This window comes from Chinchilla lanigera, unplaced genomic scaffold (assembly GCF_000276665.1).
Source record: "Chinchilla lanigera isolate Chin_1 unplaced genomic scaffold, ChiLan1.0 scaffold00084, whole genome shotgun sequence".
NCBI classification, from domain to species: Eukaryota; Metazoa; Chordata; class Mammalia; order Rodentia; family Chinchillidae; genus Chinchilla; species Chinchilla lanigera.
Window position 1 is genome coordinate 7887265 of NW_004955485.1, and position 19856 is coordinate 7907120.

Genomic DNA, 19856 nt, shown 5'->3' on the forward strand with positions numbered 1-19856 from the left:
TTAGTGGGTTTCTTTTTAAAGTAACAATATTTTACTAAAACATAAGCTTTACCGAAGTTTCCAGACAAGCCATACAAAACAGTCACAAGCTCTTTTTGAAGGGGGACTCTACACTTGACAGCAAAAATCACTACGTGACCAGTGAGGGCTGTGGTGTTGTTAACGTTTCCATTCTGGTTCAAACAATCAGCTTGTCTATCGATAGCGTCTAAATAAAGCTGGACTTGGCTAGAGAGCAGATCTTAAAAAACTGGTTAGCTGCTTTTTAACCAGTGCAACTAGATCACCATGAAAGGTGGGGGGGATAAAATTTTGAAACTACCTTCCCCTCAAAAAACAAAACAAAATAAAGTAAAGAACACCCACACTCCTGCAGCTAACCCTGACAACTACCCACATTCACATGCTTTATACTCCGCTCACGCTTTACAACAGTGAGTCAGGACACGACACAGGTTTCTTAATGTGCATTTAATCACCAAAGGACTGAAAATGTCCGGGCTTTTACTCTGTAATGTTCTAAGACTGTATCCACTAAATGCAAACAAAAAAGGGAGAAGTGACACAAACCTGATGATCGCATCAACTTAAACATTAGTCACGGCACATCGCCTCGCCCACGCACTAGCTGTTTCTCGGGCCGGGCTTCTGGGTCGTCCCCTGCGCCGCCACATCATTTGCTAATGGCTTGTCAGGATTAGGAGCATTTAACAAAGCCTGGATTCACAGCAGAACTGTGCGGATCTGCAGTGCTGGCAACCATTTATCTTTCAAAATATCTAAACACATTCTTCCCAACGTGTCATCAGCATGATAAATTTTGGTCATGAAATAAATGTATTTTAGGTGCTGCCACTGGGTATTCTCCTGGCAGAAACAGTTCTAGTAAAAATGCCTCCTTCAGAAGGGGAATCCTGGGGACCAGCAAAGACCACATGAAAACAAAGGGCGCTGCCCTCATCTGGCTCTGCTTTAATCCCAGCGAATGCTGTGTTTCCTTCATGACCCAAGGGGGCAGCCAGGCCACCCTGTCACATCCCGAGTTTGGCCTCTGGTCCTGCTTGGCTCCACTCACCTCAAGCACAAGTGGAAGTCCCAGGCTCCACTTCTGGGGGGATGTCGAACGCTGCCCTTACTTTGGATTTTTGTGACAAGGTCTCACTATGCAGTTTGGGCTGGCCTTCAACTCACTATGTGGCCCAGGCTGGCCTCAAACTTTCAGTGATCTTCCTGTTTCAGCCTCCTGAGTGCTGGGATTACAGGTATGTGCCACGTGGCCCAGCAGGGCCTTCATTCTGAGATATATCCTCAGCCCCTTCCTTTTAAAGTTCTGTGACAAGGTCTTGCTAAATTGCCCAGGCTGGGTTTAAATTTGCAATCCTCTTGCCTCAGCTTCCCAGAGCAGTAAGATTATAGGCATGCTTTACCATGCCAGCTTTAATTGATATTTAAGCTGATTGACACAAGACAGAAATATCTACATAAGGAAGGGAAGAGGGATTGAAGGGAGGGTAGGAGAATGGGAAAAAAGAAAGAATCAAGTGGTATCATGTGCAGGTACAAATTCCCTATGATAAGTGCTATCATTATGTATACCTAAAATGTACCAATAAACTTAATTTTTAAAAAGTAATGGCAAAAAAAAAAAAAAGAAATGTCCCCCTTTTCTGCTTGTCGACTGTCCAGTGAGACTTTAGGATGCAGCCATCTTTGGAACAAGAGAGAACCAATTAAAAAGACAAGCGGAAGTGCTGATGCAGGCATCTCTACTGTAGGGACCGCCCTTCTGCCCCATGTGACTGGAAGTGAGGCAGGAGGACTTTAACAAACCCTAGCGCTCCACCTGGGCCAAGGTGCCGACCAGCGGGCATCAAATGGCCCAGGCGGAGCTAAGCTGAGTTCTTGCCCAGCCTGATACAGGAATGCTGCGAGGAAAGCCTTCTGCCTGCTGGACGACGAACTGCGAGGACCTGAACTAAGACAGGGACGCTCAGGGGAGAGCCGTGCAGGATGAGAACAACGCAGAGTCGCAGCAGACACGTTTTCAACATAAGATCGAGCCACGCCCGGGCCCCAGGATGACCCAGTTACCTGAGCTGATGAAGTCTGCTGTTGTTTAAGGCAGCTTAAGTTGGGTTTCTGCCACCTTCTCACAAAGAAAAGAATCTCAAGTAAAATAAACCCTAACTGCCCTCCCCTCCAGTGGAGAGAAGCCTTCTCCACCTCTGCACACGCGTCTTTCCTGGTCTCTCTCATTTCTACTTTCTTTCCTCTCCAGCTCAGCTCCCTTCCTCTGAGCAACCTGTCCAAGAAGAAATGTCCTCCAGCAGGTTGGGGCTAAATTACAGGGCACGTCTGAGCCACCCTTCAAGCCGACTTCAGAGGCTGCCTGGCACGGCCCATGGCTGGGCGTGGGCAGCACCCCAGCCCACACCCACCAGGGGCTCATCGTTCCCCTCTCCTTGCCTGCCGCCGCTCCGATGCTGTTTCCAAGCCTGGACGGCAAAGTTCTGGGTGCTGCTTTGATCTGGAAGAGCAAGTCTCCACATTCCCGTGACTTGACTATGCTGCTCAGCATGTCTTCACATGCAGATGCGTGGGCGGTGAGTGTCCCACAGTTACTGGGTTTAGGGTGAACAGCACAGGTGAGACAAGGCCAGCGGACAGAATGATGATGCAGATTACACATGCAGGCATGTCTGTGTGCACAGTGAACATAAGCACACAAGTCCTTACAGTGTAAGCATACAGACTGGGTACTGCCTGCAAGTCACAGGCTCCTTCCTGAGTCAGTTCAGCAGGCTCTGCTCTGATACAACTGATAGGTCTAATCCCAGCCTTTACAAGAAGGAGCATTTATTCACATTATAAAAAGATTTCTCATCTTATTAAAGGATTTTCTACTAGGTCTTGCTAACTGCATAAACTCTATAGTATTTAGGATTTGACTTACGTAAGACTGGAGGCAACTACATAAATCAACTGCAGGAAATCAAGAAAACACATCTGAACTGAATTTGCTTTTGGGTTGGACAATGTGACATACAAAACAAGTGATTCTAATTGTATCACTACTACTGATTTTCTGTGTTAGAACAAAAGAAAGGCACCAAATATGTCAATTGAGGCAGGCATCTCATGCAGTGACAAGCAAGGGACTTCCTAACGGGATTTTGCTGTTAAATAGAGTCTTTATGGTCACTGCCGAAAACAAAGAGACAAAAAAACTTCTTGATTCATATAAGGTTTTTAAAGACTACATAATAAATTCAATAACACTTCTACAACACTACGTGTTGGGCACTGCTCTCAGTGAGCCATTGCATCCCATCAGCAACGTCACGAGCAGTTCCTATTACTGACCTTGCTGTCCAGACGCGGAGTGGATTCGGGGCCCACACAGTCCGCAGGCAGGAGCTGGCACAGCTGTGCTATGAAAGCAGGCAGGCTGGGCCCAGGGGCTTCACCCTTAAACCCCCTTCCCAGGCGCCCCTTGGTCTGGCCGCACATGCAGGGAGGGGGTGGAGATGGGGCCTACAGGCTGTGAGCAACCTGCTCAGGCTGCCAACTGCGGTGGTGGGGGTGGGGCGGGGAGGCGTGGGGGCGCAGCTGGAAAAGGCAGTGGCTATAAGGGACACAACGGAATTTCTGGAGAGCTAGTCTGTTTCCTGATTTGACTGCTGATTACAAGGGAGTGCTCAGTTTGTGAAAACTCGTCCAGCATCATAGGTGCCCTGCCTACATACACACTTCCATGTGGAAAAAGTTAAAAGGTGAAAAGAGGCCAATATTATGCATGGCTTTGCCCTCCTCTGCCTCCCAAGTGCTTCAGAACGTCATTCCATGGAGCACTAGCACACTCTGCTGCAGAGCAAGGCATCACAGCTGCAGAGCGCCCGGACGCACAGCTGGCAACCATGGCCACGCCGCAAGCCTCCTGTGTGGCCTCAGACACCCCGCAGACCTGACATCAGTGGAGAAACCAGCAACTTGGCGCCATGGTAAGGCGAGCACCACAGGGAGCCACACTGGCTGGCTCCAGTCCTGTGTGCACTATTAGATAAGGGACACTGAACAAGCTCCGTAATTTCTCTGTGTTGTCTTCATTCTACAACTGTAGAGCCAGAGTAACATTAAAAATGCACCTATGGCAGTGTCTGGTATACAAGACAGTACACATTAGCTCTGATCTTTAACCCTCAGCCATGGTACCCTACCTTTATTTTTTTGTTTTGGTTTTTGATACAGGGTCTCACTGAATAGTTCATGCTGGCCTTAAACATACAGCAATCATCCTGCCTCAGCTTCCTGAGTACTGGGATTATAGTCATGTGCCACCATTCCTGGTGGTCTTCTACCTTAAAATCAGTTTTCATTCATTTTTCCTTATCACTTTCCTATTCCTTTAATAACTTACTCGTACTCCCTGCCATGTTCCAAAAAGAACTAAAAGATTTGCTTATTATTTGACCAGTACCATCACGTCACACAAAGTTCTGTACATTTAGGAATGCAGGTGGGCGTGGTGGCTCACACTTGTAATCCCAGCACTCGGGAGGCTGAGGCAGGAGAATCATGGCGAGTTCGAGGCCAGCCTAGGCTACAAAGTGAGCTCAAGGCCAGCATGAACTGCATAGCGAGACCCTGTCTTAAAAAGACAAAAAAAAAAGGAATGCAGTCACCGTGTCCTGCTGTGAAGTATCTTCCGTGATCTGCAGGCACAAGCTAGTGGTCACATTAGCAAGGCTCTAAGAGGGGCTCCTGGTGCAGAAGAAATGGCCAAGCACACACTCATCAACACTCATTCAAGAAAAAGCCATACGTTACTATGAAAATTTCCAATCCTACAGAAAAGTTAGGACAGTACAATCAATACTGAATACTCCCCACCAAAACTTAGTAGCTGTCAACATTTTCTGTGTTTATTTTCTCTCTTCTCCACACACATTTTTTGATTGATTGATCGAGACAGGGTTTTGCTATGTAGTTCAGGCTGGCCTCAAACTTGGGACAATTCTCCTGCCTCAGCCTCCCAAGTGCTGGGATTACAGGCGTGTGCCACCACACCTGGCTTTTTATTTTTTGATGAATCATTTGACAATTAAATTGTAGACATAATGTCATTTCACCCCTAACTACTTCAGTCTTCATCTCCTAAGAAGAAGAGTATCATGAGGTAAAGCCATACTGCCCTGATCACACCCAGGAAAAAAGTCTACATCTTTATTTTTCTAATTGCTCTATAAGTGACCCTTTTTTCAATTCAGGATCCAGCCTAGGATCACACAGCATATTTGAACTGTCAAGGTCTCTATAATATAGGGCAGTGGTGCTGGGGATATAGCTCAGCGGCACAGTGCCTGGTCCTGAGTTTGAGTCCTGGTACCAAAAAAAAAAAAAAAAAAAAAAAAAGGCAGTGGTAGTAAACCTATAGCATGCATGTTATTGTGTTTTACTTTTTTAAAATTTATTTATTTATTTTTATTTATTTATTTTTTTGAGACAGCGTCTTGCTATGCAGTTCAGGCTGGCCTTGAGCTCACTTTGTAGCCCAGGCTAGTCTCAAACTCACATCGATCCTACTGCCTTGGCCTCCCAAGTGCTGGGATTCCAGGAGTGCACCACCACGCCTGGCTGTGTTTTACTTTTTAGACAAAAGATGTTAATGAATGAGTTGTTTTTTCTAAACTAGATCCTCAGTATTGGAGTTAACTGCAGTGCTGCCACTTCGTGATAACGAGGCGGGTTTGGGGTTGCAGTCTGGGCACTCGGTCTCTAAAGGATCTGCCATCACTGATCTAGGGCGATCCCCTCCCCTTGTCTTGTGAGGTCTTTCACAGTACTGACATTTTAAACATTATGTTTATTGGTACAGTTTAGATACACATAATGATTACCTTCATCACAGGGAATTTGCACCTGCACAAGCTATATCTTGATTCCTCTTTTTCCCCATTCCCCCTCCACCTTTCAACCCCTTCATCCCCCTTTTTACAAACCTTTGTTTCTATTTTATTCTTCCTTTCTCATGTTTTTCTTTTCCCTTCCTTCCTTTCCCCTTACCCCCCCTCCCTATGCATTGATATTTGTGAAGAATTCAAGCAGCTATCCTATAAAATATCCTATAACCTGGACTTGTCTGTCTGCTCAAAATTAGGTTCAGATTCAGTATTTTTGGAAAAGTGCAACTTAGTTGATGTTTCTTTTCATATATCACATTGCAACACATGAGATACATAAAATTATGATTTTTTTTTTTTTTTTGTACCAGGACTCAAACTCAGGACCTTGTGCTTGCCAGGCAGGTGCTTGTGCCACTGAGCTACATCCCCGGCCCTAATTTGTTCATTATTAGTGTTGCTACGGTGATCATCTTGTTAGGTGGATGTCCACTCAAACTTTTCCCATGAGGGTTGGGGGTACAGCTTAGTGGTAGCACGTACAAGGCCCAGGGTCCAATCCTCAGCACCACAAAAACAACAAAGTCACCTTGGCAGTAACTGTAGTACCTACACTCAGGAGGCTGAGACAGGAGGATTGTGAGTTTAAAGTCGGCCTGGGGTACACAGCAAGTTTGAGGTCAGCCTGAACTACACAGTAAGACCCTGTCTCAAAAAACAAAAACAAAAACAAAAACAAAAAACAACAACAAAAAATCTTTCCATTATAAAGATACTTTTTCTCTTTTGAAAAATGAATAATCTGTAGTGATTCTTTCTGAGTCCTTGTGACTATCCTGTTCTCCAAAAACCTTCTTCACCCAGCAGTTCTAGCAACCACTGATATTCTTTGCCTGAATCAACATCACCATTAGTAACTACAAAATGATCACCAGTGATGTCTATTGTGTGGGTGAAATAAATCCTTGCTAATCAAATCCTCTTTCCCACCTCCTTGGATTTTAATTACAGAATTGTCTCACAACTAATTTCAATTATAGCTGAAAGATAACACTTAGTTTATCTTTCTCTTATCTCTACCTACCTGAGCAGGCACCCACAAGCATGCACTGGCTTCAGCAGCGGGCAGGGCACTCAGCTATTCATACACACAGGCGGTACCCCAGTCTTTGGAGCCCCATTTCCCATAGCAATCTAATTCCACATCATGAAAAATCTATTTTCCCAAAAACAGTTCCACGCCAGAGTCAGCTCTAGCATAACAAGCAGGGAGAAGTGGGACACAAAATGCCTCAGGTGGTAGAGACCTCTGCACAACTTAAAAGGCCTGCATGCTGCACCAGGCCAGCACCAAACTACACATGAGTCAGCTAACTCAGTCAGCTAACTTCTTTCTAGGGCCTGAACACCAGACAGACCAGCTACACCAGAATCTCCTTCAAAAGCTGGTTAAGAAACCGTTGCCCCCAGCTGGCCTCTAGAGTCTGACTCTATCAGAGCTCTGCAGGGAGCTATGGGCATCTGCTTAGAGAAGACCTACTGCAACCTCCAAGAGACGCCTGTACTTCCTAAGACACATGCTGGTACATGCCAGTTACAGATCTGTCTCCTTATATGACAGTCCCCTGCTAAGAACCAACTCCCAGAGGTCTCGGAGGAGGATGAAAGGGTTCGATATAGACAAGTCTATCGCGTCTCAAAAATATTCAAGGCTTTATAAAAGCCACTGTACCTACAGAAGCTGCCAGATCCATGGTTTTCCAAATTCAGATTCTACCTGAAGCATCTAGAGTCTGAGTCCAAGGTCTCCATGAGGTCCAAAATATGTGTTTACAACAAGGTCTGCAGTGGCTTCAGGTGCAAGAGGCCCAAGGAGCACACCCTGAGGGCGCTGGCTTAGGATGCTGCTCTGCATGCAGCTCTGACAGTCAGGGAGCAAGAGAGCCAGGAGAAAGAACTTCAGCATTCATTTGAAGGCCACCTGGAAAGTGCTTCTGAGCAACTCATTAGCCACACAGAAACACTCAGACGATATGAAGCTTCAAGGAGAGGTACCAAATTCACTCAGCCTCCAATCACTGGAGGACACAGGTACAGTGAGGCCAAGATTCCCTACACAAAGCCCCCCTTCCAGGGTCCTCATCAGCCGTCTCAGTGGATAGCCCAGAGCAAAGGACAACAGACTGGATGGCATGTGAATCATCTGAATCAAACACCACTTTTTTTTTTGAGGCTGTGTCTCACTAGGTAGCCAAGGCTGGCCTTGAACTCATAGCAGTCCTCCTGCCTCAGCCTCCCAAGTATGGGATTACAGGCATGTGCATCACCACACCTGGCCAAATAATACTCTGGACTGTTAAGGCCCTGCCTGATTCTAGCCCCCCTTCACCCAATGGGGCAGAAAGTTTCTGGCAATTCTTTCCCTCTGTACCCTACCCTCCTGTTACCCAAGCCTGAGCCTAGATTAGCCTATGTTCTGCAGCCTCAGAAATAGGGACAGGTCAGGCCTGGTGGTGCATAAGTGTAATCCCAGCACTTGTGAGGCTGAGGTAGGAGGACAGCTGTGAGTGTGAAGCCAGCCTGGGCTAAACGAGAGTTCAAGGCCAGCCTCAACTATAAAGCAAGACCCTGTCTCAAAAAAAAAAAAAAAAAAAAAAAAAAAAAAAAAAAAAAAAAAGACAAGAAAAAAAGAAACGGAGAACCAGACCATCGGGAGGAAGGTACAGTGACATACCCCTCTCTGCTATGTCCTGGGTAGCTATCCACTCAGGGAACACCAGGCAAAACAAGCCACCCTCATTATACAACAGGGGTACAGTACTCCCAGGGAAAAGACACCGCAGACATCTACACCTGCAAGTTCCCAAAGCCAGCCAGGCTCCTGGCACAGGACCCCAGGCTCTTACCTGACTGGAACACGTACCGGGCCAGGCCCTGCATTAGTTCTGCTGGCCATGTGGGTGGGGCGGACTCCCCAGTTTCTCTTTTCAGACGAAAAGTCAACTCAAAGCCAAAACCACTAGGCCCATCTGTTCCTGTGAACCTGAAAGGAACAAAAAGGAGAAAACTTCAACCTTAGGAGAAACACTGCCTGAGAGTCTCATGAAAGTTCTCGCTGTGTGGTGGCCTCACAGGCAAACTCTCTACTCAGGGTCTCCGAGCATGGAGGCCGAGGGAGAGCAGGGCCTGGAAGGCCTGGAGGAGAGCAGAACGCTGGCCTCGCCCTCCTGCCTGTGCAGTGCAGTACACAGCCAGTCTGGCCAACAACTCCCCTGCGGGCACTCTGAATCGGGACTTCCAGGTTTCGTCGTCCTAGAGCATTCCTTTCTGTGTGACTGAGGCGCAGTACAGAAAATCTTCCTCATCCACGCTCCTTACTTCAAGCTGCTACTCAGCATCCACTGAGGTTGGTAAGATAATGTATACGAGCTACCGAGAGGGCCATGTGCGCTGTGAGGATAAGACCCTCCATCCCCCAACCCCACAGGGTACAGCCGTCATCTGGATGTGAGAGAGACCCCGAGGCAGGTTCCAAATACTGGGTGGACCCATACTCTTCCTAAAAGCCAGCATCCCACATGCCCACACCCATCAGCACGCTCTCCATAAGCACCCCTCAATCACAGGGTGAGGACTATGGCTTCTGTGGCCCCATCTCAAGTGACAAGACAAGCTGGGAGTGCCTCCCTCTCTCCCTGCTAGCATTTGCAACTCTCAGAAAGACCATGCAATAGACTGCTGCCACAGGGCAAGGATGTGGATCAGAGGCAGGCCCGGCTGGTGGGTGCCACACCTCCGCAGGTCAGGAAGGCATCCGGGTAGGAGCTCCTGAGAGCTCCTGAGGCTTGCCAGCATGGGAAGGGTTAAAAGTTCAAACTGTTCATGACAGAATTTTCAGTAATTACACCTTCTGCAAACATGAGCCACAATGGTTACACACGTGTAAACTCTCCAGCATATAAATACAAAACATAAACTAAGAGGATGGCTGACACCTTCTTGCTAGCCAAGCTCCCTGAACAGGCTATCAGCAGAGAAAGCTCTCAGGGGCTGGTGAGGCTGCCAAGGCCCAGCCCTAGAGTTCCTCACGGCGTCTTTCCTTCCTCATCCCCAAAAGGATAGCTGGGAAACTGGAGAGAGAGATCCCGAAGTCTCAGAAGCTAACACAGTGCTAGCCTTGGCTTTGCGTGCTTGGGCCAGCCTTCCCGCACTGTGCAGAGGAAGATCACCACTGAGACGCTCAGTTCAACCTCTTTCAAACTGAAACGGAATCAGGAATGATCAGGTCAAACCCAATTATATTTTTTTGTTTCTTTTTTTGTTTTTGAGACAGAGTCTCACTCGGCAGTTCAGGCTGGCCTCAAACTCTTGGCCATCCTCCTGCCTCAGCTTCCCAAGTGCTGGGATTACAGGCATGTGCCACCATGCCCGGCTCCCAACTATATTTTAAAGAAGTATCCATAATATTTTCTCTGGTTCTCTAGCAACATGAGAGTGAGAATCCATGTGGAGGATATAAGCCTGAAATTCTGCAGATCTGGCTAGAAGATGATGCCAGAAGCGATACCTCTTAAGCCATTTCATTTCCTTGCCAAACTGCCCTGTTCGGGGTCACTGCAGTGTAGCGAGGCTGAGAGTGTATCTACACAAACAGGGAGGGGGCAAAAGCTGCCTTTGTTGAGGCCTGGAAGGGATGCGAAAAGCTGGAAGTAATGAAAGATGGACTCTAAAATTTTACAAAAGGAGATGGGTCACTAGGGCAAAGGGAAGATTTCAAGCAGCCACCAATTAGAGGCAGCTATGTAAAACATATTAGACCGTTGTTCCAGGGCTTTCATCGTGAGCCAAGGAAAACACTCGACTTCTAACCACAAAAACTTGAGAAACAGACTAAAAGGAATATGTTCCATCGTGGGCTGCACAGGCGTTCTCCCTCAGACGCAGAGAGGTCGCTGAATCGTTCACACCTACCTGGCAGCACCTCACTAACGAGGGCTGTGCACACATGAGTGCGCGCACACACACACGTGCACACCATCTGTCCCCACACGGGGGCTTCTGGGGCCAGCTGCGTGGCGAGCAGGCCAGCCCTCACTCGGCTGTCAGGCAGGGAGAGGCCCAGCCAGATGGTCTCTACCTGCATTTGCTCACCACCCACTGGGCTCACTGGACACAACCCCTGAAACACGAGTTTGGAATGGCCCGGCCTCAGGGTAAACACACAACCTGCGCCTGTCAGAAGGGTTCTGTCTCCAACAGGCGGCCCGGGCAACAGCCAAGGTCATGCCGTCCTCTAAGCGTGCTGGAGGGGCCCGGCCCGGGCTGCACATCCTTCTCCTGCCAGAGCGGTTCCACCTGTCCAGACGATGAAGGCCCTCCAAAGGAACAACATCATCTCATGTCTTCTGAGAGGAGGTTGTCACATGCTGCAGAAGGGGATCTGGGTCAGAGAGAATCATTTTTCAGCATAAAAGGCTGCTGAAATATTTGCTAATAGTAAATGAGGCCACTGGAATTTCTTTCTGGAGGAATTTCAAAGAAATAAGTTACAGATTCTCCCTCGTCTGGCAGGAGAGAACAGGTCTGACTTGCTGCAGGACGGAGGAGATAGGCTCTCAACAGTGTTTCCACTCCAGAACCCTTGACCCTGCATACTGAGGTACCCTGGAGAAGCTGGCTTTGTCCAGCAGTTTGGGGAGCCCATGCAACGGCTGTGCCAGGCTCACAGCAATCAGACCTGCTGACAGAAAGAACGTGTGCCTTGAATCCTGGACACACAGATGCCCCACCATTGGGACCTATCTAAAGGTCCCTCCGGAGTCACCACACTAAGGAGGCACCAATCAGTCTCCAAGAGGTGAAAGTAACTGCTAATTTCAAGCAAGAGGTGAACAGGAAACAGGGAGAGACCTTCCACAGGGAACCCATCACTGGTGGTACAAAAAGCCGGCTCTTCATGCTCAACACCACTAGTCAGCAAGGAAATGCAAATCAAACCTTCAGTGAGCTACTGCTTCACACCTTCTAGCATGGCTAAAATAAGGCCAGCAATAACAAATGTTGGCAGGGAGAAGAAATCAGAGGGCCAGGGATATAGCTCAGTGACACAGTGCCTGACTGGCAAGCAGAAGGTCGTGAGTTCGATTCCTGGTACCAAAAAAATTTAATAAATAAAAATAATAATAAGCATAAAAGGGAGAAGAAATCAGAACACGCCTACATTGCTGGTTGGGATGTAAAATGATGGTTCTGCTTTGGAAAACTGGCAATCCTCAAAAAGGTAATACAGCTACTATATGATCGAGGAGCTGAACTCCTCTGCGTATAACCAAAAGGACTGAAAACATGTTCACACAAAAACTTACCAGTGTTCAAGACAGCACTATTCATAATAGCTAAAAAGTGGAAGCAATTCAAATGTCCATCAACTGCAGAACAGATAAAGTAAGGTATACATTCAAAATATTATTTGAGGGGCTGGGGATTTAGCTCAGCGGCACAGCACCTGCCTGGCAGGCGCAAGGTTATGAGTTTGATTCCCAGTATTGAAAAACAAACAAAAAATAGTATTTGGTAATAAAAAGAAATAGTACAGTGATAACTGCTACAACACAGATGAACCTTGAAAACAGTATGAGGCCTTTGATATGAAATCTCTGCAACAGACACATCCACAGAGACAGAAAGTAGATCAGTAGCTGTCAGAGGTGGGGGTAAGGAGGTAGGACACAGTAATTTGCTAGTGGGTCCAGAATTTATTTTTGAGGTGATGGAAATGTTCTAGAATTAGACAGTGGTGACGGTTGCACCACCTTGTAAACATACTAAAAACCACAGAATTGCACATCTTAATAAGGTTAATTTCATGCTGTAAGAATTAGAAAAAGAAAACTGCATTACTGAAATGCTAGTGGAGGCAGGGCCTCAGAAGGCCTTGTTATCACAGGCGATGGCTCCATTTGTGTTGCCACAAGAGACAGTGAGGCTGACGACCACGACCCTGTGTTGGCCTAGGTTCATGTATATAGTTCTGGTTGGCCTTGAACTCACAGCAATCCTCCTGCCTCAGCCTCTCAAGTACTGGGATTATAAGTGTGCACCACCACACCTGGTTGTATCTTAGTATTTAACAAAAAAAATCTTTCTATTTTCGTTTTTGCTGCTGGAGGCCCTGGCCTCAAACATGCTGGGTATTGTTCTATCACGGAGCTACATAGCCAGAGTACCAGCAAATATTTTTAAAAGTTTGAAAAAAGAAAAAGTTGTTTAGAAAATAGGTGAGTCAAGAAGTTTTTTAAAGTTAGAAAGTTTATAAAGTAAATGTGTGGTGATACACCCACTGGGTGTAATCCCAGTGCTCAGGAGGCTGAGACAGGAGAGTTGCTTTGAGTTCGAGGATAACCCAAGCTACACAGTGAGCTCATGGCCAGCCTGAACTACACAGCAAGACCTTGTCTCAAAAAACAAAAAAAGCTTATAAAGTAAAAATATTACAGTAACCTAGAGTTAATTATTGGTGAAAGAAAAGCATTTTGTGTGAACTCAGTGCTGCTTACGTGTCCCGCGTTTAAAAGCCCTGCAGCAGTGTGCGGTTCTCCTGAGCCCTTCCTGTTCAGTTCCCGCGCACTCCTGACTCACTCGGCGCAGCTTCTGGTCCTCACGCCCCACTCAGACTAGGCTTCCTGCACAGCTGTGTCCATGTCCCATCTTTTACACCATATTCTTTCAGCCCTTTCTCACCACTGACAGCTGCTGTGCTTGAACAGCACAGGCTGCCGCACAGGCCTGTCGCCCAGGAGGGCCACTGCGCAGCACAGCCTCACTATGCGGCAGGCCACCCCACCCGGGTCTGTGTACACACAGTCTACGAAATGCACACAGCAATGAGCAGCCTGCAGTGCATGCCTCAGAACTGGTCCCCTTTAAACGACACAACTATGTGTGTCTCAAGCCCTTGACAAAGTGCTCAACCTCACTCGTAATTAGGGGGAAAAATGCAAATTTAAAAAACATTTTCACCTATCAGGTTGGCCAAATTTTTTAAAAAGTTTGATGTCACTTCCTGTAGGTGAGTGCAGGGAAAACAGGCATTCTCATCTGTTACTGGTACGGCACAAATTAATGCAACCTTCACAGGGGGGAATTTAGTACTACCCAGCAAAACTCAAAATGTGTCTTCCACTTCTAAGAATCTGTAATCACAAAGTCCCAGAAACCACCAAGATGCCCATTCATCGGACAGTGAGGATTTGATGATTTTTCTTTCAATCAGATTTTACTGGTATATTTTAGGTATATATGATGATCACATTCATCACAGAGAAGCTGTATCTGTGTATGATATAAATTGGTTTTTTTCCCATTTCCCTACCCTCCCTTCAATCCCTCCTCCCTTCCCTATTTATAAAAGTTTTGTTTCCATTTTTTCTTTCTTTTCCTTTTTTTACTTTTCTCTTATTTCCTTTCCTCCTCTCCCCTCTTTAGTTCCCCTCCCCATTTGAACAATTTCTTCCTATTTCATAGTATCTATTATATATTTTGGTCCTTATTTACACTTTCAGCTTCTCACACCAGAGAAACAATGCAGTATTTATACACATACCCAATTTATTTCACTTAAGAGTAGGTCTCAAGGTGCATCCATTTACTTAGGAATATCTCATGCTTATCCTGCTTTATGGCAGAGTAGTACTCCATTGTATAAAAAAAACCCACATCTTCTTTATCCATTGATGGGTATTTGGGTTGTTTCCAAGATTTGGCTATTACTAAGTGTGCCGCTATAAACATGGGTGTGCATAATATCGCTGTGGTGTGATGTTTTTAATTCTTTCGGGAAGATATCAGGAAGGGGAACAGCTGAGTCAAATGGAAACTCTAGTCTTAGTTTATTCAGCAATTTCCACAAATATTTCCACAGTGGTTGCACCTGTCTACACTCCCACCAGCAGTGGAGAAGGGTTCCTTTTTCCCCACAGCCCCACCAGCATTTGCTATTGGTTGATTTTTGTTGTTGCTGGTTTTTTGTTTCTTTTCCGGTACCGGGAATCGAACTCACGACATTTCACTTGCCAGGCAGGCGCTGTGCCACTGAGCTAAATCCCCAGCCCCCGCTGGTTGATTTCTTGATGATAGCCATTCTTTCTGGTGCAAGATGGAATCTCAGTGTTATTTTAATTTGCATTTTGGGTATGACCAATGATGTTGAACATTTTTTAATATATTTATTTGTCATTTCTATTTTCTCTTCTGAGTGATGTCTATTCATTTCAGATGCCCATTTTTGGACTGGGTCTTTAAATTTGGGAGGTCTGATTATTTTTGAGTTATTTATATGTCCTTGATAGTAATCCTTTGAGGAACAGCTGAAAAACATTTTTCCCACACTATGGGTTGTCTCTTCACTCTGTTGGTGGTTTCTCTTGCTGTGCAAAAGCGTTTTAATAAGATGACATCCCAGTTCTTGATTCTTTGTAATAGTTCCTGTGCAGTCGGGGTTTATTCATAAAGTCTTTGCCTACACTAAGGTCTTCAAGACTTTTACCTAGTCTATCTTCCAGCAGATTTAATGTTTTCATCTTAATATTTAGATCTTTGATCCATTTTGAATTTAGTTTAGTGCATGATGAAAGATATGGGTCCACTCTTAGTTTTTGGCATGTGGAGAGCCAGTTTTTCCAGCACCATTTATTAAAGAGGCTATCTTTCTTCCAGTGAATGTGTTTGGCACCTTTGTCAAAGATAAGGTGGCTGAGTATGTCTGGAGTTGTTTCTGCATCTTCTAATCTGTTCCATTGATCCTCAGGTCTGCTTTTTTGTTTTTGTTTTTGTTTTTGCCAGTATCGTGCTGTCTTTATCACAATAGCTTTATAGTATAATTTCAAGTGTCGATTGTGATGCCCCCTGCCTTGCCTTTGTTGCACAGAACTGCCTTTGCTATTCTAGTTCTCTTCTGGTTCCAAATGAATTCTAGGATTGTTTTCTTTAATTCTGTGAGATATGTTGTTGGAATTTTGATCAGAATTGCATTAAATCTGTATAACAGTTTTGAAAGTATGGCCATTTTCACTCTATTGGTTCTTCCTAGCCAAGAGCAAGGGATATCTTTCTATTTTCTGATATCCTCTTCAATCCCATTCATAGGACAGTGAGGATTTTTTTAACTTAAAAAAATTGTATTTGGGCTGGGCATGGTGACACACAACTATAATCGCAGCAGTTAGGAGGCTAAGGCAGGAGGATTGTCAAGCGTTTGAGGCCAGCCTGGGCTACATAATAAATTCAAGACCAGCCTGAGCTACACAGTCTCAAAAACAAAAGACCCTGTCTCAAAAACAAAAGAAACAAAAGAAAACACAATTTATATTTAGGAGAGTGGTTTTAAAAGCAAGAATAAACTTTTAAGAAAAAAGGCAGAGGAATATTACAGTCTGCTTTAGAGGAAGAAAGGAAAATAAGAAAAGATATCCATACAGTATCTGTTCATTTGTGCAAGAAGCCACACAGGAAGATACATCAGAAGGTAAGATGCGGTAGGTGGGAATGAGGTAGAAAGGACTGCAAGGGTAGGGTGACATTTTTCTAAATATAGCTCTCACTTTGGGGTTCATGCCAATACTTTCACATACTTAACAAAAGAGAGTCGATGAGGATGGAGGAAAATCCAAAAGTGAAATATATACAGAACTTAATGAACTTAACTACATTCCAAGTTAACGATATGACCACGCTGAGGAAGAGGGTAGGAGAATGCAGAGCTTTGTACAGTTTGTTGGCTGCACATCTTCAGCCCAAAGACAAAAAGAACAGTGAACAAGCTGAGCTCTGGTCCGCTGATTCACTTTCTGCATTCGTACGGGCTGTAATTCTGAGCATACTGTGCATAAAGGGAGTCAGGTCTCTGTCAGAGAAATTAAAAATTGGTAAATATGTGTCAGAATCAGAAACATATGAAAAAGAAAAGGGCAGTCTAGAATGAACTCCTTGGGTAAAGCTTTGAAACTGGAAGTATCATCATGAACTTACGGTTTTTAACAGACAAAGACACAGAAAATGGGGTATACACGTGTGGGAGGAAAATACAGCAATTCTGTATGTCCTGCTCAGTCTTGCTAAAAACCTAAGACTGCTCTAAAAACTGCTCTATTAAAAAAAAAAACCTGGTCAAAGTGGCACATGCCTGTGGTCCCAGCTACCTAGGAGGTTGAGGCGGGAGGGTTGCTCGATCCCAGGAATTAGAGGTTAGCCTGGGAAAAATAGCAAGGCCTATCTCAAAAAACATGGAGGTCTATCCAGGCACAGTGGTACACATCTGTAATCCCAACTACCTGGAAAGCTGAGACAGGAGGATCACAAGTTTGAGGCCAGCCTGAGCAATTCAGCAATGCCCAGTCTCAAAAAGTTTTTTTTCTAAGGGCCAGGGATATAGCTCAGTGGTAGAGCATCCCTGTGTTTAATCCCTAGTACCGCAAAACAAACAAAACTCACAGAACTCATAGTAGCAACTTAAATTAGGCAATACATGGTATGTACAAAACATTAAAATAGTACCCCGGACATAGTAGGTACAATTTAAGCACCAGCTATTTTTTTTTTTTTTTTTTTTTTTGGTTTTTCTCCAATACTGGGAACCGAACTCAAGACCTTACGCTTGCCAGGCAGGCGCTTTGCCACTGAGCTAAATCCCCAGCCCCAACACCAGCTATTATTATAGGGTAGTTACCAGTTCATCCTAAGGAAATAATCCTATATTTGCAAAAATCCTTTGACATAAACGTGTTCAGTCATATCTGTAATAATAAAGTTTATGGCACATGCCTGTAATCCCAGCACTCGGGAGGCTGAGGCAGGAGGATCGTTGAGAGTTCGAGACCAGGCTGGGCTACAAAGTGAGCTCAAGGCCAGCCTGAACTGCATAGCGAGACCCTGTCTCAAAAACACAAAAATAAAATAAAATAATAATAATAAAGTTTAGAAACAATTGAAATGTTCTACAAGCAGGACAGTTATGTGAGTTCTGATGCACCATGTGGTAGGCTGAGGGCTAGCAGGAAACAGACCGACCTGCGAGCTCTGAAAGCGAAGGACACACCCCCTCCGCCTGTGGGGAGGGGCAGGAAGCCACGCCCGACCCCGCTCTAGAACCTGCACTGAGTGCTCCTCCACGGCTAACTGGGTAAAACGTAAATGCACTGATTTTCACGTGGTCATGAAACGAGCAACTGCTGGTGGGTCCTCAAAAAATTAAACACATAATTACCACATGACCCAGCCATCTCACTTCAGGGTGCATACTCGAAAGGTTAAAAGCAAAACTTTAGACAGACGTTTGTACACCTAGTATCACCGCAGCATTATTTACAATAGCCAAAAGACAGAAGTAACCCAAGAGCCTATCGATAGATGAGTGGGCAAAAAAATGTACAGGTAAAAAAGTATTACTCAGCCCTAAAAAAGGTGTGGTGGCGCACACCTATAATTCCAGCACGTCGGAGGCTGAGGCAGGGAGTTCACCACGAGTTGGAGGCTACCCTGAACTACATTGTGAGTTCAAGGCCAACCTGAACTACATAGCAAGACTGTCTAAAAAAAAAAAGACGAAGTTCATTCTGACACTTAAAAAATGGGTGACCATTGAAGATATTATGTTAGGAGAAAAGGCCAGCCAGACATATTGTATAATTCCACTTACATGAGGTACCTGGATAATCAAATTAATAGACAGAAAATTCAACAGCAGTTTCCATAGATGGGGGAAGCAGGGAATGGAGAGGGGTTATTAAATAACAGGTACAGAATTTTGATTTAGGAAGATAAAAATGTCTGAAAAAGGAAGAGGTGATGTTTGCATACCGTGTGAATGTCCACCGCACTGCAGACCTAAAAATGGTTAAGGTGATGGATTACATATTACGCATTTTACCATAAACGGTCATGACGAAAACGTGAAACGGAAGTTAACACAATGTAAAACACGTGCACAGCTGGGCGAAGTGTGCAAGCCTGAGGGCCCGCTCTTCTAGAGGCCGAGCTCGAGACAAGTTTTAACAACACCGCAAGACTCCGTGGAGAAGGCACGGCAGGACAGAAGCCCAGCCCAAGGTTAAGGACCGAGGCCGGGCAGAGAGACGAGCGATGAGCTGCCCACGGGGTCAGGGAAGCTGGGCAGGAAGGAGGGCAGATGCCCAGCAGTCTGGTCTCACCCCCAGGGCCCTCTGGCGGCCCAGGACGGACTCGGGGTAGAAACTACGCAGAACTACAGCACTCCAGGACTTCGGTAGGAGGCTAAGCAGCAGCCAGTGAAGTGTGCACGAGTCCAGGCTGCGAAGGGCACCTGAGCTGATGCCAGCCCCAGCTCCCCACTTCCTAGCTGACCCAGGGCGAGTGCCTCACCACCTGCCCAAGTGTCCACATCTCTGCAACTGGGTAAGGGCCGATCCACCCGGCGGTGCCGCACAGCACGTGGCACGGACGCGCGCCCTCGTGCAGAAGCTCCGTTCGCGCTCCTCTCCTTAGTGCTCACAAGCGAAGTGCTCCCTGCTCGGTACCTCTTCCAGAAGCACCAGCCGGTGCTCGGCTGTCCCGACTCGCAGCTCTGGGGCGCTCATGGGCCCAGTCCTTTCAGAGCTGCCTCAGACTGTCAGCTCCAGCTTCCCCCAGTGTGCCGGCCTCCGGCTCTTCCCAGAGCACTCAGACCGGGCCTGAGACTCTTCCTGACTGCTGCCCACTTTGAGTGACAGCTATTACACTGGAATTGAGCAAACAGCCACTAAATAAACACTTGCAGAGAGGATGTTTTCATTACGAAGACTTCACAATTACAGAGAGTCTCTTAATGGAAAGGGTATGACAACCCAAGTATGCGACTAGGTAACAGGTAGTACGAACTCAAGTGCTTCTGAAATGTTTGTATTGTAATATTCTGACAGCGATAAGATATTTTTAGCCAGGCATGGT

The 19856-nt window shown here is 45.9% G+C and overlaps 1 protein-coding gene across 8 annotated transcripts in view; it reads right to left on the minus strand.

Annotated features, from left to right (window-relative positions):
• The window catches only part of Sufu (suppressor of fused homolog (Drosophila)), a 120171-nt gene that overhangs the window by 82021 nt on the left and 18294 nt on the right, over window positions 1-19856 (minus strand). For all 8 annotated transcript variants that reach the window (XM_013504043.1, XM_013504038.1, XM_013504037.1 and 5 more), the window contains exon 3: window positions 8807-8943. In XM_013504043.1, the coding sequence (XP_013359497.1) occupies window positions 8807-8943 (137 nt within the window). The remainder of the gene's footprint in view (window positions 1-8806; window positions 8944-19856) is intronic.